The following is a 26612-nucleotide window of genomic DNA, read 5'->3' as shown; positions in this document are numbered from 1 at the left end:
GTCTAATCTCAGTTTTCTGAACAATGTCGGTTCGAAACACGTGTGGACAATAGTCCAAGTACGATCTTGCGTCTGAGATTAGTGAAAAGTGTAGTGTTTGCGTGGAAGAAGAAAATACGAACAAAGATGGCGAAAGGCCAAGAGCAAAAACTGGAAACGGCGGGATCGTCGGGAACGCCGGGAGTGATCAAAGTGTCGATGCCCATGTTCGGACTCATGGAGCCCTTCGTAGTCGGTGAAAAGTTCGACGAGTACGTCAGCAATTTAGAACAGTTTTTCCTAGTGAAGGAAGTGCCGAGCAATAAGAAAGTGCCGTTGCTAGTGACAATGGCAGGTCCGAGTCTGTATTCGATTGCGTCAAGAATTTGTTCGCCGGATGATCTGTTCACGAAAACGTACGCATAATTGATCGTGTTGATGAATAAGCATTTAGCCGCAACCGTCAATGCGGTGGCTGAACGCTATAAGTTCCGAAAGAGTGAGCAGTCGTCGAGTCAAACTATCTCGGATTTTATCATCGAGCTCAAGGCCCAGTCGCAATCTCCCTACCTACCATACTCCCCAATCTCCCATACTTGCTTATTAAATGTCATGGAATTCATGAAAATTGAAATCCATAAACATTGAAATAAATCGATTTTTACTTCACCGTATTTTGTAACGCAATGAGATACAAACATTCATGATAGGCATAAGTACTAGATACAACATTAGGCTAGAAATCACTGTATAACTTCAATATATGATTTTTTTTTTCAATAAAATATACGATTTATTCAAAGTATCAATTCCTTAAGCCATTGCTTACCGTCAAGCGTTATTCGCGGTTTAGAAGATTTAAATCCTAAAATACCTAAAAAGTACATAGATGACTTGTAAGAATCAACAAAATGAAAAAAAATTGAAATATCAATTTTAACGTGTTTTAAAGTTTCACAATACGCTTTCGAGTAGTTTAACACATACTCAGGAGGACAGTACTTGGGCTGCAAAACGGTGAGTCGAAAAGCAGAGCAACAAAGCTCAGGTCCTCATTAGTTTCTACCTCATGCTGCCACGGGTCAAGCGATCACAAAGATCGCCAGCTGGTAGTGCAGACTGGGCACTGTTGTCCTTCTGACTTCAGCTAGATTGAGGAGGTACGACCCGAGCGACTGTTCATCAAGGAGGTGCGGCTCAAACGCCATCTGCTCTGGAATCTAGCGGCTGGGCATGAAATGCTCCTCCACCGGAAGCTATACCTAAGGTGGCAGGCCCACCACGGTGGATAGTGAGCCTTAGGCCAACAACCTACTGTTTCCGAAACCCAAAAACCGTTACAGAAACCGAAAATAAAAGATTACGAACTGATTCAACGGCAACGACTTTTAGCGCGTAACAACGGACAAGAAATGGAACTTGGAATGTATTAACCTTCGCCCAGCAGGGTAAACTGGCACAACTAGCCAATTAGGCATGCCGTATGAAGCTTGAGATCCTAGGACTGAGCGAAGTCCGTTGGAGAACACATATTGGCGTCGGGTCAAGTTCTGCTATACACTGGCCTACGCGGTGAACACACTCCTCGCCACCGTGGAGTTGGTTTCCTGCTCAGCGCTCATGCCCACGCTGCGCTCATGAAGTGGGAACCTATAAATGAGAATAAATGAGAAGAGCGAAGGCGAGAAAGTCGCAACACCGGCGACATCCGTCTCCTCTACGATGTCTCACGTCGCCTTTTAGGGACCAAGATGAATGCCACGATGCCCGTGAAAGACACGTCTGGAAGTTGAAAAGCTGGTTCGAGCACTTTGGAAACCTTTTTCAAGTGTCGGCCACGCCACCAACACCTCAGCATGATCCGCCAAGGGTTCGACGCATTACCCTTGTCAACACCGAAGCTGCAGGAGATAGTAACAACCATCCGTAGCATGAAATCGAACAGGGCCCACGGGGTCGATCGCATATCAGCTGAAATGCTTAAAGCTGACCCCGTAGTATCCGCATAATTACTGCATCAATTATTCTGCAACATATGGGAAACCGCGACATTTCCGACTGACTGGATGCAAGGCGTCTTAGTAAAGGAACCCAAAAAAGGTGACCTGACTGTATGCGATAATTGGCGGGCATCATGTTACTGTGTATCGTTCTCAAAGTCCTCTGCAAATTGATCCTTAACCGGATACAGGAGAAGATTGACGAAACTCTCCGACGGCAGCAAGCAGAATTCCGTGCCGAACGATCCTGTGTGGACCATATTGTCACACTTCGTATCATTCTGGAGCAAATCAATGAATTCCTAGAGTCTCTCTACCTGGTGTTCATTGATTACGAAAAAGCTTTCGACCGTCTCAATCACGAAAACATGTGGGAAGCCACCCTGAGAAAATCATCGGCCTCATTGAAGCACAGTATAGGGCATTTTCGTGCAAAGTACTGAACAACGCTGTTTTGTCCGATCTCATTCGGGTCGTTGCTGGAGGATGTATAATATCATCGTTACTGTTCCTCATCATAATCAATGAGATCCTGGTAGGTGCGATTGACCGTGAACCAAATCGTGGATTGCTTTGGCAGCCCATGGAGCACCTAGGATAATTAATGTATTTTGCACAGGCTGAGTACAACGTTGGAAAAATCGTGCCCTAGCTTCCTTAGAAAGCAATTGATTATTTTACAAAGTTACCAATACGCTTATAATATGATTGTACTTTGCGTTCCTGGTGACAAAAAACCTTAACGAAAGCATTTAAGGCTGAGAAAATCACAATTTCCAATCGCTTGTTATAATTGCATTTTGGACACCCTTAGGTATATATAATTTGTATAGGGCAATTATTTCAATGTTTAGCAATGAATACTGCTAAATCATGAAAGTAGCATAAATTAACATATATTTTCTTGCAAATCATCAACTTTCTCTGCTTAACAGGCATCTATTTTGATAACTTTTACCGTTTTTTTTTTGTTAAAATCGAGGAAATATCGCCAGACCTACATAATACGCCTCCAAGTATGCAATCTAATAGAATCCCCATATAGTTCCGTCAGATGACCAAAATATATTTACAGTAGAAAACTTGTAATGTATTTTGGATACCATCTATTTTAAGCATTCTAGATGAATGTTAAGAGATTGGCTGCATAATGCTTCCCTATTTTTCATTACAATAAGGCTTTTAAATTTCTTACAATTATTAATTGAACGATTTTGAGGGGAATATTGTATGTGACTGTGAAGTGTATGTAGTCTTGCATACCTGTGCATTTGAGGGGTTTTAGTGAAACAATTTACATTTTCGATAATTTTGAAGTAAATTCTTAGTTGTTAGACGTATTTTCAACGTAAGTCATCAGAATAGGGTCTGTTTGATCCAGTTATCGATATTGAGAAGTATCAACTTTTATTAGCTCACCGGAACAAGACATACATCACCGTGCCTGTCCAAATTACATACATGTCCAAAAAAATATACCCTATATGGAAAAATATTTATTAACTAAAAATATTAAAACTATCTTATCTTTCAATTGCAATTGATTACTGAGACCCCAGTTCTTGTTTGAAAAATATGGAACTGAGGAAAATACAGTTACATGAACAAATATTGAGGAAATTAGCTGAAAAACTATAAAGTTATCCCGTTTTACGGTAGTTGTTTTTTAATACTCTTCTACTTGTCATGATAATGTTCTTAACATACCTGCGATGGTGTATCTTCAGAGATAACCCTTATGATCTCATTCGTCTTGTCCTTACTTGAGAAACCGCCCACGTTGATAAGTTGGATCGATATTGCTGTAATTTTACCTTTATACAATTTGGCTCGTGATTGTGACTTCCGGACAGAGTGATTGTTGGTTTGCCATTCGAAATTCGGATGATCGTTCTTCCTTCCGTCGCATCTCGCAAGCATCTGATGTCTTTGGTTTAATGCGAATAATTTAATAGCATAATAAACTCACTGGATACAGAAACTTACTGTTTCGTCGAGCAACTAAAGAAAACCGGTAGAGGCCAACTTCGAAGTTCTACATGAAGTTCGGATGTATGGAAAATTCGAATCTTCGCTACCGGTGTCTTGCTTGTCAGTTGCCGTTGTAGGTTTCCGTATTCCGCGTGAAGCCGACATGCTTGCAAGTCGTTTCTTGATTGCGCGTCAATTACTTCCTGTAATCGTTGCTGGCTCCAATGATGATGATGAAGACGTTGATGAAATACGAAACACTTTTTGTTTGATATTCCGGTGTTCTGTCTTAGTAGCGTAGATGTCGATGATGATGATGTGGTTTTGATCACTCAATGGTTCCTGCTCTGGTTCGAAGGACCTGCAAACGCTCCAAAACGTGTCAAACACTACAAAATCTACCAAATTCATCTTATAAGCTTAAGCGATGTACATGATGTTGACGATGAATAGGTGTTCGATTATTCGCTCAGAAATCCTTTCCCCGTAACGCGTAGTTCACACTGGATTGATTTCGATATAGCAGCGGAAGAAGATATTATTCCATGATTCTGTTCCGGCAATGCTGGGTGGCTAAGATGTAGCGAATAGTTGATGTACGATATTCAGGTCCGAAGATTAGCATGATCTTTGCGGTCTGGATTAATTCTCCATTTCTTCGCAATCGTAAAAAGATTGGTCACTATCCGACATTTTGATCTACTCGCAGTGATAGTACGGATCTTTATTTCAGTATTCCTCGCTTATGATTTGATACATGCAAGGATCCTGACGTATTTCCTGAAAAAGCGCGAGTTTGACTTCAAATTCCAGGTCTTGCTGTTTTGCCCACATGCTTACGTTTTTTTTTGCTGGGATTCCTGCTCAGTTTTCGGTTCCAACAGTTCCTCCACAAGCTTCTGTACCACATCCACATCCTCTAAATCAAGCGATTGAATCTCCAAAAACAGCGTTTTCGAATTCTCTGGCATTATATGTGCATTTAAATTCTGTAGTGACTCTCTCTCTCTTCTTGGCGTAACGTCCTCATTGGGACAAAGCCTGCTTCTCAGCTTAGTGTTCTATGAGCACTTCCACAGTTATTAACTGAGAGCTTCCTCTGCCAATGACCATTTTGCATGCGTATATCGTGTGGCAGGCACGAAGATACTTCTATGACCAAGGAAGTCAAGGAAATTTCCTTTACGAAAAGATCCTGGACCGACCGGGAATCGAACCCGTCACCCTCAGCATGGTCATGCTGAATACCCGTGCGTTTACCGCCTCGGCTATATGGGCCTCATACAAACTAAAATGCGCACGGAAACAATTCGGAGTTAATTATTTCCGCTGGGAAAGGGTGAGTAGAGATTGCCTTTCCACGCAAGGATACGTGCTCCCTCCAGGTGACTATTGGAGATTCAATTATGGGTACTAATCCAAGTGTTTCCGAAATGACGTCGAGCTCTAGAATACATGAATACGTTAGGTACCATATTTAAATCTAAACCTCTACCAGGATTATTTTCGGAACAATCAAATGCACATACTGATGGTCAAGATGTTCTATATTTGTTCGATAAATATAATCATAGAATAATATTCAAAACAATGAACATAAACATATACATTTTCAATAAATAACGTAATCGATACAAGTTTGCACGCATTCTAGAGGCAAAGTAGTAGGCTCTGATACACATATGACTCACTTTGTTGGAATATTTCTTTAAACTTAGCCTTCTGCGATGGTTCCAATCGGCGGTAGAAATCTTTGGCGGAAAGTATCAAATTGTTGATCTCTCGCTCGTTCAGTTGCTGATACGATGGTAGCGACAGAACCTCGGGGAAAATTTTCAGAAGATGCTGATTCAGCGAAGCGGACAAAAATATAACCGTCAAACACCAGACGGATTTGTTGATCTGGTGAAAAGATAGAAAGTTTGGCAGAGAGCAGAGCAGCCACTCCTGGAGAAGTGCCAAATAGGAGCAATCTATTGCTGAACGAAAAACTTGGTAGGTCACAGTTGCAATGATGTCCGGATTCGGTTGATTTAGCATTAGCTCTTTGAAAACTTTTGTGAGAATTTCGTTTGGAGGTAGTAGGTCTCGAATCAGCTGGCACAACACGTCACCGAATATTTTCGCACCCTGCGGAGTAGTTGTACGGATCTTTGCGAACAGGATTTCGATTTTCTCGATCTGCTGAATAATGATTTCCGGTTCGTCTTGGACAATGCCATTGGAGCGTTCAGTGTTTTCCAACTGTTCGTTGGAGCTGTGGTATATGCAGCTCAACAGAAGCTTCAATGCTGCCAGGGAGAACATCTCGTTGTCCAATTTCACTAAATCTAGAGCTAGTTTTTCTATTTTCTCCAGTAGTTGACGATTAGCAGTATTGGTGAGAACAACTCTTTCGAGACCCTAAAAGATAAAAGCACTTTATAGAACTTTTTCTTTTGAGATCATATTGTGCAACTTACATTCAGAATACAAAGGTAAATATCCAAGTTGGTAGTCCTTTTAAGAATGTTGTTGGCAGAGATGATGCTATTCTGCAGCAAATTGCAATCGGTTACGAATCGTGAAGTCGTTTCGATTAAATAGAAGTTCAAAGTCCACACTAGTTTTGAATGAGTGTCGCTGTACGTTGTAACACTGAAAAAAATAAAGAGTTGGTGAATTCTGGTCAAATATTTGTCGCCATCTTTGTACCTTTCGTCAACAATGCCATGCTTTACGGTATAGTTGATGATAACATTCCTCAGCAGTTGCAGCTCATCACTCAGCCCACCCATTGTGGTATTAGAATGGACCAGACATTCCAGTAGACAGGTCAAACCGTTCAATGTGGCGTTTCGAATGTAAAGCTGCGTGCTCTTCAAATACGTTGGAATAATTGAACAGAGATGAGTCAACTCAGCCACCGTTGGTATCAGCAGAGCCGACATCTTACACAACAGATATATTATGTGCTATAAATGAAAGATAACGTAAGATTTTATGAAAAATATATATTACCAAGCTAACCTGTTGTGATAATGTATCTTCCATGGGGACTCTTTCCTGTAAACCAAGTAGCACAGTGTAAAGGTGTCGAATTTGATCTCTGTTCTCACAGATTTCACAGAAATGCACTAGAAGAGGTAGAACTAATGCGAAGTTGTCCTAAAATAGAGTTGCTGAATCAATTCCATTACATTTTAAACTATTTTCTGGACATACCTCGATCATCTGCTCGAAAATTCCATAAATCAGCTGCACCGAACTCATTACATCCAAATTGGCTTTTTCGATGAAATATCTGAGATTCTTAGCCCCCAAGCACTCGTTTTCCGCACTCTCCATAGTTTGCCACGAATAGTAAATGGAAAACTGGTTGGTCGAAAATGTGTCTGTTCCGATAACGTTGTCATTCGTACAGACGTTCTCGTCATTGATCGCCACCCGAAGTTTCCGCTCCAGGTTTGGTTGATAGAATACGCTGTTCGAGGGGATCAGCAGTTGAATGTTGTGAAGTTTCTTTAGACTGAAAACATAAGAAATCCGATTGTAAAACAGTTTCATTAGGACCCATTAACGAAAATACCAACCCGACACTAGTGCATTTGATTGGAGATGTGCGAGGCACATGATGGTACTTCCCGTTGGTGAAACCAATTCGTGGATATTTGTAACAAGTAAGCAACAGGTTGCTTATTGCCGTTAAACACATTTTCTTGATTTCGTACTGTTCCTGGTAATCTGAAAGAAAGAACATAAAATATGGTTTAACTCATATGATTTCGGGTCATTTTATAAAAAAAAAACGATCAGCTATGGCAGATTATACAAGAAGACGAATTCGTGGAAAAACTGACACGATTGATCAAGGCAGAGATGGATCGAGTGATGTGCTGCGTAGATCGAGTGTCAGGGAGTATACATACAAACAACTTCGCCTGAGTTCCCGCGGCTACTTAATCGCTTCCTTCTTCCTTCTTTATGGCTCTATGTCCGCACTGGGACTTGGCCTGCCTCGTTTCAACTTAGTGTATGTTCTTTGAGCACTTCCACAGTCATAAATTAAAAGGCTTTCTTTGCCTGCCATTGCATGAATTTGTATATTGTGAGGCAAGTACAATGATACTCTATATCCAGGGAGTCGAGGATATTTTCCCGACCGGAACAGAAATCGAACCCGCCGTCTCCGGATTGGCGAGCCATAGCCTCAACCACTAGGCCAACCGGAGACCCCGGACTTCACTGTAAGGGTTGATTTCAACCACAGGGCACCGTCATACCGACGAAGCCGATTCCGAACCCTTGGACCACCTCTTGTATCGCGTATGCACTAGCCATTCCCCCAGTCCACGCGCCACCTCCTCTGTAGCACTAAGACGATGTGGGTGATAGCCGTTGAAAAGGTTTTCCAGCCAAACTCATGCCCACACATCCTCTGGGCAAGATTGGCCCTCCCCGTATGTGGCAAGCATTAGGTCACGCATTGTGCGAAAACTCGGGCATACGAACGAAACGTGTTCCGTCATTTCCTCTAAACCTGCACAAACCGGACAATCGGGAAAAACCGCATGACCGGAACGATGAAGATACTGTCGGAAACAACCATGGCCTCAAAGGACCTGAGTTAGGTTACTTCCCCATGGCGCCCCCTGTTCTCGTCAGCTCCCGTCGGTCGTTTCGCTCTTTCTCAGATTGTGCTCACTACATCCGCCGCCTAGTTTAATAGGCAGGTGCGGCACAGGTCCGGAATAACTTAAGTCCACCAGTAAGCTGGTGGTCTCTAATTTCTTGGGTGGACTCGCCTAGGCATGATCGCATCGTGAAAGCACCACTACCAACTCGTCGCCGTGTACACCAAGTAGGTTTCGCTACCGTTGGACGCTTCCACCTGTAGCGAATCGCCAGATGATCGCTGTGAGCGTAAATATCGTCTACTCTCCAGTTCGAACATCTAGTATGGCCAGTGTCTCTAGCACGACCCAGGCAATGAAGTCATCCGATATTACCACCGGCCTTCTTCGCCCTGTCAGCACGGTCGTCATAAAGTCCAACATCTGCGTGAACTGCTCGATCGGCCTCCGCGGAGGCGCATAACAGCTACAGAAAAAGACTCCGTTCACTTTGGTGACCACGAAGCTCTCTTAGGTAGTAGACACCAATTCCTACACGGGGTATTACCCGTCGTCCATATCGCTGCCATTTGTCTGGACCCATCCGCGACCCAATTGCCATTTCCGGTGGGTACTCGGTATGGGTCCGCTATGATATCCGTCCCCCACTCAGAAACTACCTGACAATGCAGTTGCTGAGCTGCATCACAGTGGTTCAGGTTCGGCTGCGTTACCTGCTCTGTTATTTGTTTACTGCGGCTTTCTTGAAAGCCTTGGATCACCTGTTGGATGCCTGTTGTTCACGGATTTCCCAGATCAAATTGGATAAATAGGTGGACTCGTATAGCCTTGTGCCTTATAGCCTACACAATTGCAGTCCCATGACATGTATCCTGGTTCCAGGCACCTGAAACAAACCTCCGGTGGCTCGTGGGATGTCAGATGACATACGCACCGCATACCTTGGTCCTCCCTACTTTAACGGACTTTTTTTACGTCCGCCACAGGTAGCGAAACCAATGCTTCCTGTGTCACTGCCGGCCCCTTCCGTGACCTAACGGCTGCGGTGGCCACCTGCACGTCGCACTGTTGCTGCAGTGCCGTGACGAGCTCTTTCACTTCAGTGAACTCGCCTAGGTGATTCACCTTCAGAGTCGCCTCTACCCCTTGCGTTCGGCGGCGCCCTTACATTCCTTATCGCGCTTCAACTCCAGGATCATCTCGACCGTACGAGTACGTCTAATACTGTGCACTTCGCCTCCCGGATACACGAGCTTGGCGTTGCTACGCATCGCCTTCAAGACATCCAAATACTTAGATTGTTTTTGATGACGAGGGCGTCGCCTTTCCTTCTTCCTCTTCCGCTCGACTTTCGTCCATGGGGGATGGTCCCCTTGGTTAACTCTACTCAGCGGTTGCCGAGTGCCTAACAACAGTCGCAACCACCTGTTCCCTTCCATCCGGGACGGCCTAGCCTTTTCAGGCCCACCCTTCCCAGCTTTCCGGGTCGCCTTGTTGGGGTCCGACATGTCAGCAATACTGCCGACCTACGGAGTTAGTATCTTCGTAGCCTTGCGGGCACCGCCAGACAGCTCCTCGCCTGACGGCTGCTCAACCGCTTCTACGAGTGCTTATCGGGAGCAGTTGCTTCCGCCACACCTATTGGGCTCCCTGCAAAAGCGAAGGCCTCCGTCTGGTTAGACTTCAAAAACTTTACTTTCGCCAGTTGCGCCGCTGCTGCAGTTTTCACAAGTAACACGTGATCCTGCTTGGCATCGGCCATCAATTTTCGAAGTCGCAATAGGGCCGTTTTCAGGTCCTTACCCCTTTTGGACTTCGTGGACGAAAATTTGATGATCTTGTCAATCTGCTGCTCAGCCACATCTATCGCGGACAACCCTTATCTTTTTGGTTGATGGCCCTCATCAACCACGCTCTGTCCAATAATGTGATGAAAACAAAAGGAAATGGGCGCTTGCCGAATATCTATCGACGGTGATGGAATCTAGGTGGTTGGGCTCACTGGTGACAGCTGGCAACAACACCAGCAAATATTTAGAGACGCATTGGGGCAGAAAATCGCGTTTACTTCAGACTCCGCAGAACTGTACGATAGATCACTGTTTGCCGTCGCACGAAGATAACCATCTACAAAACACTGATAAGACCAGCAGTTCTCTACGGGCACGAAGCATGAACTATGCGTGCAGAGGACCAACCTTCGAAGTTTTCGAACGGAGTGTGTTGCGTACTATCTACAGCAAAGTGCAAATGGAAGACGAAACGTTGAGAAGGCGCATGCATCAAGAGCTGCATCATCTGAGAAAAACCAACCATCGTCCACACCCCGAAAATCGGGATGATACGTCACCAGCATGTCGAAAAGCAACTCGGTAAAAATGTTTCTCGAGGGAAGCTATACTGGTACAAGGCAACGTGATGCTCAGCGAGTGAGACGGATCGATCAAGTGGAGAATGATCTGTTGACCCTTCGCAGAGTGCGACGCACAGTGCAGACGCACAGCCATGGACAGAGTCGAATGGAGACGACTCCTTCAGACAGCAGAGGACACTCATGCCTTAGTCGAACCGGTAAGTACAAGTCGAAGTGGTCGTTAGCTTCCGAATAATAAGCCTATTACTAATTAACTTATCAACACCGTGGTGAAGTGTAACTGTGGAGTAGACAAAAATCTTGCAATAACTTACTCATGATTTCTGGATCGCCTTCCCGGTTAATCAGCACCAACAGTGACATAAAAAGCTCTTCAAATTGCTGCTTCGAGGAGTATCCAAACAAGTTCACCCTGAAAAAAAAGAAAATCATGCTCATTCACAAGCAACACAAATTCAAACAAAAACATCAATCTACCGTTTCAAATAAGCTTCCAATGTATCCAGCTCATACAGGTAGTCTATCGGAACGGAAGGCAACTTCAGTGGGTGCACGTCAACGTCCAAACTGTAGCAGTTGAACACCTCCCTCGGAGTCATTGCAATCGGATAGAATCGATCCATTTTCAGCAACGAGGTTGCCACCGATTGCACCGTTACCATCAAGCGCTTTGAGTGTTGTTCCAAATACACCGCTTCCTCTATTGATTCCTGCTCGGCGATGTACTGCGCGACTAGAAGGGCTTGCAGGCAAATCTCAACCTGTTCGTAGCGGTTCGCAATGAGATCGTTAAAAACTTCCGGCGGATGGTATCGTTGCAGGAAAAGACTGTCGCGCAAGTGCTCTGTCACTATTTCGAATGTCAACCGGATGAGCAGATCTTGTATTTCTAGATACTTGTCGTTTTGATTGAGCTCCGTCCAGAGACACTTCTGTTGCAATATGAAATCTATGCACTGCAGATGCAGAGTAATTGTGGTGATGTCACAAGTTTTGGAAGCCTTCAGCTTCGACCGAATGGATTTGGCACATTTCCTAGCAAATAGCAAAAGGGTCTCGTAAAAGTTAGACTTCAGAATGTGATCTTTCAGGAATCGGTCGATGAATCGGGCTTCGACGTAGATCAAACAAAGGTGCTCCAAACGAATCACGTTTTCCAGAAAACAGATTGTTGCCTTAACACAGTGAAGTACGGTTTTCTCGTCAAACGTGTCCTCCGCAGTGGCATTGATTTCGTCCAGTTTTCTCATCAGAACGATCAAACCTACCTTCAGCATGGGATGCACTTTCAAATAGTTCAGGTGTGGGTTGAAATGAACGCAATCTGCACGAAACACATGGGACATATTTTCAAACGCTGTGCAAATCACTTCTCGGAGTAGCCGGGAGTTGAAGCTAGTGTTGGAGAGGAAGTTGATGAGCTTGCTCTCCGAGTTGACTTCATACAACATGCGAGCAGTATTCTTTGGTTTTGTATACGACTGGGAGGTGCAGTGAAAGCTTATTTGTTCCAAGAACCAATCTTCATCGGTGTTAATCTGCTTGAGATGTTGTGTATCAATCTGCGGAACGAGGTCTTGTGGGGCGCTCAGGCCTGCGTAGAAACGCACTAAAAGTAGCATTGTTTTGAAAAGCTTCGGGAATTTTTTTCGGCGTTCTGGTGAAAAACTCTCAAACAATTTTCCGAAAATTGTATGTGGTAGAATGCTTTGAACGCTTTCGCTATTCAGAGGTTCTATTCTTAGTAGCGCGTTCAGTTTTCCGTCGAGTACCATTGCAGATCTTCGCGCAATTACTACGTTTGTATCCCCTAGCATTCCACTCAGCTTATGTGTCAGAAATGACAGACTTCTGATGTTTGATTTCTCTAACAAGTTGAATTGTTTCGATGCGGAGCCAATGTGAGGTATACTTGCTAAGGCTTTTATCACAATCACGTCCGAATGTTCAACCGAAGATACATAAGATGCAAGCAATACTTCAAAATTTGTTAGTAAAACATTGAAATGTTCGTTTATAAGGTAAGAAATATCATCGGAGCATAAATTTGTAGATAAACATCCGCCGCCGGTTAACAGGTTAATTATATTGCCAAGTGACTGTTCGTAAAGCACTGTTCCATGCACTGCATTCAATGCTGATGTCAACGTTTTCAACTCAAATCCAAATCCAACTAGAAGCTTGAATATATGATATTGTAACCGGCAATCTTCACAGGGTAGTCCCAGTTTGGTGATCTTCAAAGTATTTTTCATTGTTAATTTGAGTTTCGGGTAGTTTTCAATTTGAGTGATGATTCGAATGAATTCAACAAGACTGTCTCCGAGTACAGTGTCCTCTTTTTGTGCTTGGTAGCTCGCAATCGAGGAGTATAAAATGTTGCAAACTAAGTTTGCTGTTTGTTCTTCTGCGGATGTAACAGCATCATCTTTATAAAAAGCCGCTACATTGTGTAACAGATCTTCCTCGCCGTTCCTCAGCAGTGCATTTTCGAAAACACTTTGATAATAAACCAGTTTTTGGCTGGGTGTCAAATCCTTACTTTTGTATACCTCACTTACAACTTCCAATAAACTTTGTAGTACTGTTGCGTTTTGGATTACATCAGTATTCATCATCTTCAGTACTCTTAGTAAAATCAGTCTCTCTCGATCATCGTTGATCACCAGTTTCTTTTCTTGCATAGCTCCGATTACCGAATTCAAAATTTCCGGTTCGTACTTTCCTGGCTGCGCTTGCCTTTCGAACAGTAGCACCATCGGTGCAATTTCGTAGCACAGAATTTCCTCGGGAAACTTGATCATCATATTCAAAATAACCTCCTTCTGAGTAGCCACTTCTGCCATTATCAACTCACTGTTGCGATCAGCAGGGGCAACTCTATACAAGAAGAATATCTCATGAACCAAAGCTTGCAGTGAAGCGATTGCCGTTTTCCGGATCAGAGCATTAGCCAATAAATTATCACAGATGTTGATTATCTTTGGAATGTTGATGATTTTTGCGCGATCCTTCGAGTGGCAAAGAAGAAAAAGAAATTTCACTATTTTCGGCATCAGCCGCTCCGAATCCACAATCGATCCCGTTTCTAGTAATTCTACGTGCTTAAGCACACTTTCGACGAACACGTTACTCGAGTCCAACAGCTGGTAGTTTATGTTAAAGTCCAGGAGCTGGCACAGCGTTTCGAGAATGGTCGTTTGCACCTTTGCCGATGTTTTGGAGTAAATTTTCAAGCACGCAATCACCATCTGCTCAAATTGCTTAATGTAGCTCCCCAAATCAGAAACCGAAATGATGGTTTTGCACTTATTGAATTCGTGATAGCGGTCGAAAAACATCTGACACTCGGCCGTATCGCTCGGAACGAGTGATTGACTAGATTTTCTAAAATAATCAATGTCTTCCAATCGGTTTACGTAGTTGCAGCTGAAGAGAAACCGCAGCAAAGATCTCGTACAGCGAACGCAGTGCTCCGGTTCATACGGCAGGAACGTGATCAGGTACCGAAGAACTTCCTCGATGAATTTGAAACCGTTCGTCATGGACGAGATGTTTTTGATTTCTAGAATTCGCCAGAGGCTGGCGATGGTCGTTCGGAGAAGACCAAAAAACTTCTGACCTATTTCGCTGGAGATCGTGATCTGTGGAAAGAAATATTGTCGACATTTTGAAAAGCTCATAGAAAACAAAGCAAGACACTTACCTTGTAGCTTTCATGTACATTTCGTAACAAATTGTACAGCTTCACGTACAGAGGATCGTTGCCAAAGTATCCAAAGCAGTTCACTAGCTGTAGTTCCTTTGGGTTCGCAAACAGCTCTCCTTTAGCTGGTTTTGGGGCTGGTATCGGTAACAGCAGTAGGTGCTGATATATATTCAGCAGTTTGAGAATGTGAAAGATAAATTTATCGATCACTTCATTGTCCATGCTGGTAATTGGCTTCGATGATATTGTTACTGAAATGGGTAATTCGTTTCCGTTATAGCATATCTATTCAAGGAAGCAATAGCGACATCATTTACCAATGATCAGTGTTGAGCAAATTTCCAGTAGGTCGTTTTGCGCAGTCAAATCCAGTGCTGTAGCGGTATGTTCACTCATCAAGCTCGACAGTACATTCAGCAAGTTGAACTCATTCCACATATCCAGAAATTCGAATGGATTGTATTTGCCAATCAGAAGTTTCAAAAAGTTGATGATTCCCAGCTATAAGTGAAAAAAAAGAAGAGATAAAATGTAAACCTTTGTGTACAAACATGGAATAAAAGGCACAATAAAATAGGTAGTTTGTTTTCAAACTAAATATTTTTTGTACTGTGATTCAGTTCTAAGCAGTCAAAGCAACAACTTTGTCTAATCGTCCTTTGCAGAATAACACAATATAATCAGTTGTTGATCAATTGCTGATCAAGTCATCAACTAATGTTGGTATTTGAGGCAGCGTTGCCGGACGAGGGCGAACTCGATGTGCCCCCTCTAGAGGACTGCTGGAGAACAGTCCAACAGTCCAGCAGCCACCAACGACGCAGCCGAGAGCACCATCGGGTACGTGGAAAGGAGACGACGAAACGAATGGTTCGACGAGGAGGGCAGAGCGGTTTTAGAGGAAAAGAACGTAGCACGGGCGGTAATGTTGCAGCAAGGAACTCAGCAGAACGTGGAAGTTACAAACAGAAGCGGAATCAGCAGACCCGCCTAATTTTCAAGTGTCGGCTTCATCACCAACATCTCGGCATGATCCGCCAAAGGTTCAGCTTCATTTTAAAGTAATTTTTTAACTTGAAAGTTCACATAAGCACGCTGGATAGCCTTCTTAGCAGCTTCTGACAGAACTTAGACAAAATTCATGCAGAAACAAAAATGTGTTTTCCAGAATCACAACCCTGTTGGTGGGGTTTGTGATTCATGTCATGAAATTGCTTCTGATACTTAATTATATATTCACACATGTCGCTGCTATGTAGATTTGAACTGGATCCTCCTGCGTGATAGCCCGCCGACTTACCGCTGCGCTGCTGAGGACACTTGACAAAGTCAAGCTAACTTCACTACTGTACAAATGTGCAAAACTAGCTGCCGACAGAAAATCGATTCAAGTCAGACTTTAGCTGCTGTTCACTCAATCGCAACTGTAGTACTGTGGTAGAGCGTAGGGTTCTCACGCAGCGACTATCGGTTCGAATCCGATGGTTGGCAATTTTTTTTTTGCTCAAAGCTAGGTTCATTGGTTTGATAAATTCATATTTGTATTTTATTCGTGTATGCTTAAACAGTTGTTTACTGTAATTTAATCTTCATTGAAACACAATGCTACTGAACTGAACTTCTATGAACTTGAAAGTTCCGACAAGTTCCGAGTAGCATCTTAAGCAGCTCTCAAGTTCAGCGAAGTTCAGATAAAGTTCCGAATGGAACTTTCTGGCTGCTTAAGAGGCTAACAATGAGTCTTGCCGGAACTTGTGACCGAAGTTCCAGCAAAGCTCATCGTTAGCCTCTTAAGCAGCCAGAAAGTTCCATTTGGAACTTTGTCTGAACTTCGCGGAACTTGAAAAGGCATTTTGTCATGGGAAGCGGAACTTTTGTTTACTTGGGAAGGGTGTTTTTGAGAAAATGTCATGCCGGATCCCATCTAGACCTGTGCGCCGCCGCGCCACGCCGCCGCCGCCGACACTTTTTGTCCCACGCCGACGCCGACTGAGGTATCGGCGGTGCGCCGAGGTATGTTTGTCACGCCGCCGATTTTCATTTTTCAAGCGATCAACGGCGTGCACGAACAAAATTAGGATTACATGAAGTTAAGATAAAAAAAAAATCTCACGATCACTTTCATAACAGTTTGACTACAATAATTGATTTCTCAACTCTTAGAACTGTTTTTTTTTTTTTTTTAATTAGATATTATTGATTATTCATCATTTACATCTCTCCAGAAGTTCCTTCAGAAGGATTCAGTGATGCTTCCAAGAGATCCACCTGGGATTCCTCCAGAAAATTCTTCAGGGATGTCTCCAGGAGTATCATCATTGAATTTTTTTTTCAGAATATCTCTCAGGAAGATCTCGACAGGACCTTCAGGGAAAACTCATCATAGAATTCTTTCAGGAGACTTCAGGGATGCCTCCTAGAGATTCATCAGAGATTCATCGAGAAGATCCTTCAGGGATTCTCATAAGACGAATTTGCGAGTTCTTTCGTGGATTCTTTCTGAAGTTCCTTCAGGAATTCCTATAGGATTTTCTTTAGCGACTAGTCTAGGAGATCCTTCAGAAATTTTTCTAGAACTCCAACATTCCTCTTGGAATTACTTCGGGATGCCTCAAGATTTTTTTTTCAGAGATTCTTCGGTAGTCTCTCCAGGAGTTCGCTCAGAGATCTCCCTAATAGCTCCAGGAGGATTCAGAGACGCCTCTAGGTGTTCATTAGGAATTCCTTCAGAAGTTCCCTAAGCTATTTCAACGGGAGTTTATTCTGGTATCCTTCTAGAAGTCCCTTTAGAGATTCTTTCAGGAGGAGCCTGGAGAACCATCAAGAATCCAGTGAGAAGTTTCTTCAGCAACTCCTGCAGGACTGTGCAGGAGGTCTTTAAAAATAAGTTCCTACAGGGATTTCTGTTGAAGTTCCTTTAGAAATTTCGACAGGAGTTCTTACAGAAATTAATCCAGGAGTTCCATCAGAGATTCCTCCAGGAGATTCAGGGATTCTTGCAGATGTTTCTTCAGAGATTCCTCCTGCAATTCTTCAGGGATTCGTACAGAAATTCCTTCGAAAAACTCTACAAAAGTTCCTTCAAAAAATCATATAGGAAGATTCAAGGATACGTCCAGGAGAATTCAGGGATTACTCCAGAAGGTTATTTAGGGATTCCTATATAAGTGTTCCTTCCAAGATTCCTTCAGGATATCCTTAAGGGAATTCCTCGAGAAGTTCCTTGAGGAATTCTTCTGGAAGTTCTTCTCGGGATCCCTCCTGGGGTTCTTTCAGATTGTAGATTGTCATTGAGATTTTTTCAGGGAGACTGACGGATGCCTCCAGGAGTTACATCAGAGATTTCTCCAGAAGCTCTTCCAGGAATTCCTTCAAGAGTTTTTTCAGGGAATCTTGTTGAAGTTTTTTCAATCATTTCCTTAGAATTATACTGCCATGAACCGCATATCAGTCCCATGTTTGCTGGATTTCCTATGCAAATAGGACAGATATGCGATTCACTGCAGTATAATCATCCATATCGCTAGGATATTTTTGAGGGATTTTTAATGGAATTCCTCAATTTCTCTCTGGAATTCTTCTAGGAATTCTTTAGAGAATACCTCCTGTAAATCCTTCCACCTACCCGGAAAGATCCGGGATATTCCTCTTGAAAACCTCCGGGGATTCTTCCTAGATTTTCTTTCGGGGTTTCCTACTAGGCTTCCTTCGAGGATTTCTCCTTAAATTCTTTCGGTGATTCCTCCTAATTTTCTGTCGTTGATTCCTCCTGGAATTCCTTCGCGGCACCTCCTGGAACTCTTTGTTGTTTCCACTTAGAATTACTTCAGAAATTCCTCCAGGAATTACTTCGGGGATTCCTCATAAAACTCGACTAGAAATTTCTACTGGACTTCATTTAGGGAAACCTGCTAGACTTCCTTCGGGGATTCTCCTGAATTCCTTCGGAAATTCCTCAAAATTGCTTCGGAGATTCCTCCTGGAATCCTCCAGGAATTCCTTACGTGTTGGTGGTTCATCGATTGAACCACCAACACATCAATTCGCGGCGATTGAACCATCAATATCATTAGGAATTCCTTGCCTCATAGAATTCCTTCTAGAATTTCTTCTGGAATTCTTTCGAGTATTCCTCTTGAATTCCTTCAGGAGTCCTCCTGGATTTCCTTCGGGGTTTCCTTCTGAAATTGCTTCAGTGATTTCTCCTATAAATCGGTCGGGGATTCCTCCCGGAATTCGGTTGAATTCCTTCGCGGATTTCTCCAAGAATTCCTACGGGAATTTCTCCTGTACTTCCTTTGGGGATTCCCCTTGAAAATTCTTCGAGTCTTTCGCTTTGAAATCCTTCGAAAATTCCTCCCAGAATTCCTTCGGAGGTTCCCCCTAGGACTCCTGCAGGGATTTCTCCTGGATTTTTTTCGGGGATATCTACTGGAATTCCTTCAGGAATTTTCCAGGAATTCCGTCGGGAATTCCTTCTGGACTTCCTTCAGAGATTCCTCCTGGACTTCCTTCGGGGATTTCTCTTGGAATTTTTTCGGGGATCCCTAATGGAATTCCTCCAGGAATTCCTCATGGAAATCCTCTGGAGATTCCACCTAGAATTCCTTCGGAAATTTATTCTGGAATTCTTTCGGGGATTCCTCTAGGAATTTCTTTGATAATTTCTCCTAGAATTCACTCAGGATTTTTTCCTCGAACTCCTTAAGAGATTTATTCTGGATATTTTTCGTTGCTTCCTTCTAGAAATCCTTTAGGGATTCTTTCTTTAATTGGCTTGGAAATTCACCCTGGAATTCTTTCGGGGTTTCCTCATGGAATTCCTGCGAGAACCTCTCCTAGAATTATTTCTGGGGTTTCTTATGGATATCCTACAAGGTCCTCCAGGATATTTTTTATGGTTCCTCTTAAAAACACTGGGGATTTCTCCCGAATTCCCTTAATTTTTTTTTCTGTAATTCCTTTGGGCATTCCTCCTGGGCTTCCTTCAAAAAATCCTCCTGGGATTATTCAGGGACTTCTCTTAATATTCCGTCCTGGATTCATTCTGGAACTCCTTCGGGGTTTCCTCCTAAAATTTCTTTGGTGATTCCTCTTAGAATTCTTTCGGAGGTTCTTTCTGAAATTGCTTCAGAAATTTCTCATATAATTTCAAAAGGAATCCCCCAGGATTTTGTTCTTGAATTTCTTCGGTGATTTCTCCTACAATTCTTTCGGAAATTTCTACTGGTATTCAATGATTCTTCCTAGAGTTCCTTCGAGGATTGCTTCTTGAATTTCTTTGGATATTTCTCCTGGACTTCCTATGGAGATTCATTTTAGAATTCCTTCGGGGTTTCCACTTGAAACACCTTTGAGGATTCCGCTTGTAATTCCTTCGGAGATTTGTCGCGGAATTCCTTCGGTGGCGCCCTCTGGGATTCCTGCGTGGATTTCTCCTGTAATATCTTCGGGGATTCTTTCAAGACTTCCTCCGAAGATTCCTCCTAAAATTCATTAAGGGATTCCTCCTGACGTTGCATCGGGGATTACTCCCGGAATTCCTTCGGGATTTCCTTATAATTTCTCTTCAAATTACTTCGGAGATTCCTCCTAGAATTCCTGCGGGGTTTCTTACGGAATTCCTTCGATGATTCATCCTGAAATTCCTTAAAGAATTTCTCCTGGAATTCTATCTGGGATTCCTCTTGGAATTCATTCAGGGATTCCTCCTTTCTCCTAGAAATCCCTTGAGGATCCTGTTTGAATTCCTTTGGAAATTCCCACTGGAATTCTTTTGAGGATCCCTGCTGGAAATTCTTTGGGATTTTCCAGCTGGATATTTTTTGTTCATTCCTCTTAAAAATCCCTAGGAGATTCCTTCTCGAATTTCTTTAGAAATTTGCACGCGAATTCCGTCGGGGATTCCTCTTGTAATTCCCTTGAGAATGCCTGCTGTAATTCCCTTGGGATTCTTGATTGAATTCATTTGGGAAATCCTCATAGATTTTCTTTAGAAGATTCGTGCTTCTTCTGAAATTCCTCTAAAACTTCAATCAAGGATTTCTTCAGAAATTTCTGCAGGGATCTCTCCAAGAGAGATTCTTGAACCTTCAGAGATTACTGTAGAAGTTTTTTCAGGGTTTTATACAGCACTTGCTGCAGAGATTAGTCCAGAAATATCTTGATGGATTCCTTCAGGAGTCGCTTCAAGGCTCCTCCTGGAATTTATTCTGAGATTCCTCTTTGAAACCATTCGGGAACTCCTTAGTGTCAATAGTGTGACCTTATAATGAAGTTTGATAGCTTCTGATGGTTCTGAGAAAACAAAACAAAATCGATATCTTGCAATGCAAAACAAAACAAAATCGCCATTTGCAATGAACTAATGCAACACGCATTACACTAAGGATACCGGTAATGTCTCAATAGGTCCAATCACTGGTGTCAGTGACGGACCTGAACAGAAATAAAAAAAAGGTATTCATTCTAACATAATCGTTCATGTCATCAATGGTCATAAAAAAGTTCAGACTACAAATTATAGAGCGCAATGACAACCTATTTGCTTTGCCAATGTTAACAGTATGGTCAAATTTTGATCACGCCGATTCACGCCGCCGTCGAAAGCTGGCACCGGCGTGACGCCGCCGCCGCCGGTCAAAAAAGGCCCTCACGCTGCCGCCGAGCAAAATATAGTCGGCGCACAGGTCTGATCCTATCCGGGTTGTTGCTTTATTTGGCAAGGACTGCTACTGTTCCTCATCGTAATCAATAAGATTGGCGCGATTGGTCGTACTGTTGGACTATCTAAATGTCTTTGATTTAGCTGATGACATTGCTTTCTTAGCTCAGCGATGAATGTTGAAAGTTTCTAATATTTTGGTAACCCATAAGCGGCTGCTGGTGGCATCAAGATCGACATAGGTGCACGGATCAATAAGATAGATTAATCGACACACTAAAAACCGAACTCACGACTCAAATGTGAGATCAGTGCTGCTGTACGCCTGTGAACCCTGGTGTGTATTTGTGGAGAACACCAACGGCATAGTCTCAGCAAAGTAATAAAGTGAATTGACAGAAATTTGGTATACATATTTGAATGAAACACGTAAACCATTGAATGTGTAGTAAGGTCCACACTTATATGCAAAACAAAAATTTCGAGAAATGCCAAGTCTTACCTCCTAAATCAGTTGTTTTGGACTCCCAGAAGCTACGTTTAAAATTTGAGCGAAATCGGTTGAGTCTAAGGGGGCGCTCAAAACGCTTGAAGTTTGTATAGGAAAACTTGGCTAAATGTATGCAGAAATTTTAAGTTTTCGAATTTTGCCGCTAGGTGGCGCTGTAAGTGTTCAATAATCAAACCCATTGGAATTATTGTAGGTGACTATATGCCAAACAACTTTGTCGAAGACCGCAAGGTGATCCAACGTCTGTGAAAAAAATTATACCCTAGGTAAGGTGAGGTAAACATTAAACAGTAAAGGAATAATGTCAATAATGAAATCTCAATTCTTTGCCTCACTTTGCCTAGGGTATAACTTTTTTCACAGACGTTGGATCACTTTGAGGTCTTCGACAAAGTTGTTTGGTATATAGTCACCTACAAAAATGCCAAAGGGTTTATTTATTGAACGCTTTCAGCGCCACCTAGCGGCAAAAATCGAAAACTTTAAATTTCTGCATGCATTTGGCCAAGTTTTCCCATACAAACTTCAAGCGTTTTGAGCGCCCCCTTAGACTCAACTGATTTTGCTCAAATTTTGAACGTAGCTTCTGGGAGTCCAAAACAACTGATTTAGGAGGTAAGACTTGGCATTTTACGAAATTTTTGTTTTTCATATAAGTGTGGGCCACCCTAATGTGTAGGTGTGATTAATATGACCAAATATTTCGCCACTCAGACGGATATTTCAAACGGATAATTTATTTTATTCCATCGATCGGTCAAAGTGTGGTGCAACCTTTTAACTCATTTCAACTATAAAGCACCTAATAAACCTATAAAGCACCTAATAAACCAACCACCTAATAAAGCACCTAATAAACCAACTTAAACCTAATAAACTTACCAGTTGATTCCGATCGCTCACACTTAGAAGTTTGTTGCTCATAACGTATAGAATTTTGTTTATTTTCTTTGCGAATCCTTCACCATTTGTTGAACTGAGTAAACGACGAGCATCGATAGGTTCCGCGAAGTTTGATAGTAAATGTTCACTAACGAAACTTCCAACGATCCCATCGTCCACCCGTTCACAACCGGAACCATTTTCGATGTAATCGATGAGCCTCTGACCGGCGTGGTTTCGAACTCGGAAATCACTACTCCCTAGCAGATTGAAAATTTGCTGTAGACATTTCTCTTCGACTAAACGGGCATGCTCCTTGCCGACAGTAGCTCTGAGGGTTCTGAAGTCCAGATTGGCAGTAACGTCACATACTTTGCACTGTACCAGCCAGTATTTGTTGTTGAAGACCAGGAGCAGTTGACTGAGCATTTTTTGCGGGTTCATTGTCGGTTGAACTTTTCCGTCTGTGAAATAGTTTGAGGTAGGAGCCTTCCGGAAATTAAAACCATCGATATCTGATTCCCAGTTTCTATTCCATTGATTGGTGTACATCTGATGATTGCAATACGACGTAAAAACCAATTCAAACGCTGTTAGAGCTTGATTAACAACTATGTGGATGTCGTCCGAAAAACTCTAAAATTAAGATCAATTAATATTACGAAATACTTCCGTGTCATATAGTGTTTTCTTACCTCACTGATAATACGCAACAATATGTCTTCACTCAAAAATCCACTCAACATATTTTTCACGTCGTTGCCGGTGAGAAACATATCCATACTTCCATATTTATTCAGCACCGACTTCAATAAATTCCCAATAATAAGTAGCACGTTTGCTCTCAGCATCTGATCGGGATGGTTATAAAACAGCAGAACATCTGCTATCATTTGCTGATTCTCGTCCGTTCCATGATCTAGGCGCTTCGTTACAATATCTCCTCTACTGGTAATCACTCTGGGAACCACTAAAAGTTCTTTTCTTCGCTCTCCTTTCTTCGTCGCCAAGCCACTACAGTCCGACTGTGACAGAATGGCATCCAATTCTTTGCTCAATTTGTCCTGACTGTCGGTGGCCATCGTACTGAAATTCTCCTCGACCATTTTGAGCTTTGTTTTGAGCGATGTAAGCCCTTGATCCAAACTAATACTCATCGGAGAGAAGTACTCGAAATATGTGGAACTTGTGCACTCCCCGAAATGATCTTCTTTGATCTCCAGCAAATCTTCAGTTTCTGGTAGAGTAGCCCGTTCTACGTTGGCTGAAGGATTCTCTTCAGCATCATTGAGTAACGCTTCGTTGGAAATCTCGTTGATCGCATCTTCCAAGTTGAGGATTTCTACCACATCAAACTCATCTTTCGGTTCATCTTTTTCGAGCGTAAGCAAGAGCACTTCAGGTCGGAGTTGAACGCATTGGGAAAGGATTTGTAGAGACATGCTTTTCACTGACACGCGAACACTGTAGTCTGGAATAAGACCATGCTTGGTCCCAGTTAGTAAGAATTTAGAAGCAATCAGCCGTACAGCATAGTCGAGAATGTTTTGATCGTGGATTGATCCTATGAAGAGATCACGGGTGATACTTCCTGATGGCTCATCGATATCTTCCATTGCACTAGAAATAAAACAACTATTAAATATCATGCATAGGAAATTGGTAACTTCCAAAGCTCACCTTGCAAGAGATGCCATTGCTGTTTCTGCATTTTGGTCTTCTGTTTCTGATACATATCCACCCCGGGTGCCCTCTGCCAGCGTTACCGTTTCCGTCGCAATCGAATCATCTACCTCTAGCATCACATCTAACTCGTTCCGGATAGTGTCAGCATTACTGCTTTGCATCGATATTTGACTGCTAGCCAACGATTCCAACGACAGATCATCTTCTTCCGCCCGTCGTACGTTGTCGATATCCCTTGCTGGAGTCGATCCCGAAGCAGGCGAATCAAAGGATTTTCGGAAAAATTTGCTCACCGATTCTCCAGCGTTCGTACTAGTCACGAGAAATGTGTTAATTAAAGAACCAATAGAATCTGTTGACTTTTGTCTTTTAAGCGAAACATTATCCGCCTGGCTGGGCTTTGGTTTTACTTCTTTCTCTGGACTAGAATTGGCCATCTGTAGTGAGTTCTCAATGCATCGGGAAAAATCCATTTCTAAATCAGACGCAGATGCCAACGATTTATCATCGCCTGGTGTGAACTTCGTGGGGGTTGATGTCACTTGGAGGAAGGACATGTGTTTATCCGGTTTTAAAGAATCTATTCGTGCATCAGTGCTGGATTTGCGTGATCCAAGCAGACTTTCACTCATGTTAATTTTGAAAACTGAATTCTTAAGAGATTTACGTCTCAACAACCATGAACGGTGTTCCACATCTTGAGAAAGAAGCACTTTTTTAGCACATGGTTGCAAATTATTCAAGATTACAGCGATCGCTTCCAGGGCAGCATTAACAACACTGTGATTTCCATCCTTTAAAAAATATAGTACAAGATCCAATATTTCTACAGATTTTTCGACAGTCGAGTGCCTCAACACTATTGGTATGATTCCACGGAAACAAGTCAACACCCCAAGTACAGCATTTTGGTCCTGGCTTTTAATCAGTATTTCAATGCATCGGTTGAAGGTGTTATTTGCATAAAACTCAGGACATCTTGACCGCTCTATGAAAGAATTAATATTCTGTGCAGCACATCGCCGCTTCGTAGCACATTCAGCTGCAAGATCTTCGATAAAAACTTCGGTTATTTTAAGAACCTCTCCATCGGTCATGTAGCTTTCCAGCTTCTCGGTGAACACTTTTACGAATGATGCTAAGCTTTCTAGAACTTGAGTTTCCCTCCGCTTCGAAATGGCATAGATACACGGCAACAGATTTTGTGCATATGTTTTTCCTTTGCGTTGCTTGATAGCCCCACAATAGTGTCCGAACAAGGCCAAACAAACGCGTAAGGCTTTTTCATTTCCGTTCTTTTTGATCTCATGGTACAGATCCACTTGCACTCTGACGATGTTTCCATTGCTTTCACAGAATCTGATTATACGATTCAGATTCTCCTCCGCACTCATCCGAACGGACGAATCAGTTTCCTCGCAAAACATCAACAACGTTCCAATGGCTGCACTCAAGTGATTCTGGAAGGTGGTATTCATGGAACCGGATTTGCAGGACACAATCGCTTCGCTGATTTGCCCAAAATGAGTGATTTTCTCCTTTTGGCTGAAAAATGAACACATTCAGTTTGAGGCTACGCCTTTTATCGATAAGAAAGCTCACCTGCATTCTGTTGATTTTAGAATATCGATCGATTTTTGCAAACTACCAAACATAGAAAGTTTTTCCATTTCGGCGATTTATTGGTTTGCCTAAAGCGGCAAATTCAGTTTCCTCTTCGAACAACTCCACTTTGGCCCAATATAGCCCACTTAAATATATTTATCTGCATCCAAGAGCACAACAAACTATATCCGACTTATCTAAAGTGAAAAACACAAATGACTAATTTCGATCCATACTTGATGACAGGATGCAGAGAAATTTTCTGTTTTGACAGCTGACGTTCGTGTTTATGTTTATACCCGGAGCGTTTGTGTGTTGGTGCATTTGTTGATTGTTTTCAATCAGCTGGCCCGCTTTGATCTACCAAGAACCACCTGTAACAAGAAAACAAATCTTAAAACAGGATAGCTTCCATGAACATGGTAACAAACATGGTTTCTATTTACAATCATAGATTTTGGTCAATGAAGTTCAGGCTATGATGCCCAAAGTTATTCAATATAGATGACTATTTTGAAGGTGTTGCAAGAATCATGTGCCCTACTATACGGACGACCCCTTCATTTCAAGCCGGCAAATTGTGAATATGAGTAAAAACATAGCATGGAGCATCGTATG

General features: G+C 42.6%; 1 protein-coding gene across 1 annotated transcript; it reads right to left on the bottom strand.

Annotated features, from left to right (window-relative positions):
* Positions 1 to 5479: 5479 nt before the first annotated feature.
* On the bottom strand, positions 5480 to 26346 carry LOC115263724 (huntingtin). The gene is made up of 14 exons (XM_062846147.1): positions 25992 to 26346; positions 24384 to 25934; positions 23399 to 24323; positions 22704 to 23339; positions 14964 to 15147; positions 14644 to 14897; positions 11415 to 14581; positions 11252 to 11349; positions 7523 to 7673; positions 7155 to 7458; positions 6960 to 7097; positions 6645 to 6904; positions 6413 to 6587; positions 5480 to 6353 (listed from the first exon to the last, which is right to left on the bottom strand). Exons 1-14 carry the CDS (start codon positions 26057 to 26059, stop codon positions 5601 to 5603), a joined length of 8664 nt encoding a protein of 2887 aa, XP_062702131.1. The 5' UTR covers positions 26060 to 26346; the 3' UTR covers positions 5480 to 5600.
* Positions 26347 to 26612: the final 266 nt, after the last annotated feature.

The sequence above is a fragment of the Aedes albopictus genome, chromosome 1 (assembly GCF_035046485.1).
Source record: "Aedes albopictus strain Foshan chromosome 1, AalbF5, whole genome shotgun sequence".
Taxonomy (NCBI): domain Eukaryota; kingdom Metazoa; phylum Arthropoda; class Insecta; order Diptera; family Culicidae; genus Aedes; species Aedes albopictus.
The sequence above is the reverse complement of the archived record's forward strand: the minus strand, read 5'-3'. Positions and strand labels throughout refer to the sequence as shown.

What these genes read in the sequence shown, in the direction of transcription:
- LOC115263724 (XM_062846147.1), bottom strand. Translation starts at nt 26,059, where the DNA reads ATGGAAAAACTTTCTATGTTTGGTAGTTTGCAAAAATCGATCGATATT. An exon ending in TTGGAAGCTTATTTGAAACG is followed by an intron (nt 11,350 to 11,414) that starts GTAGATTGATGT and finishes CTTTTTTTTCAG; the next exon opens with GGTGAACTTGTTTGGATACT. An exon ending in AGGCGATCCAGAAATCATGA is followed by an intron (nt 7,674 to 11,251) that starts GTAAGTTATTGC and finishes TCTTTCTTTCAG; the next exon opens with ATTACCAGGAACAGTACGAA.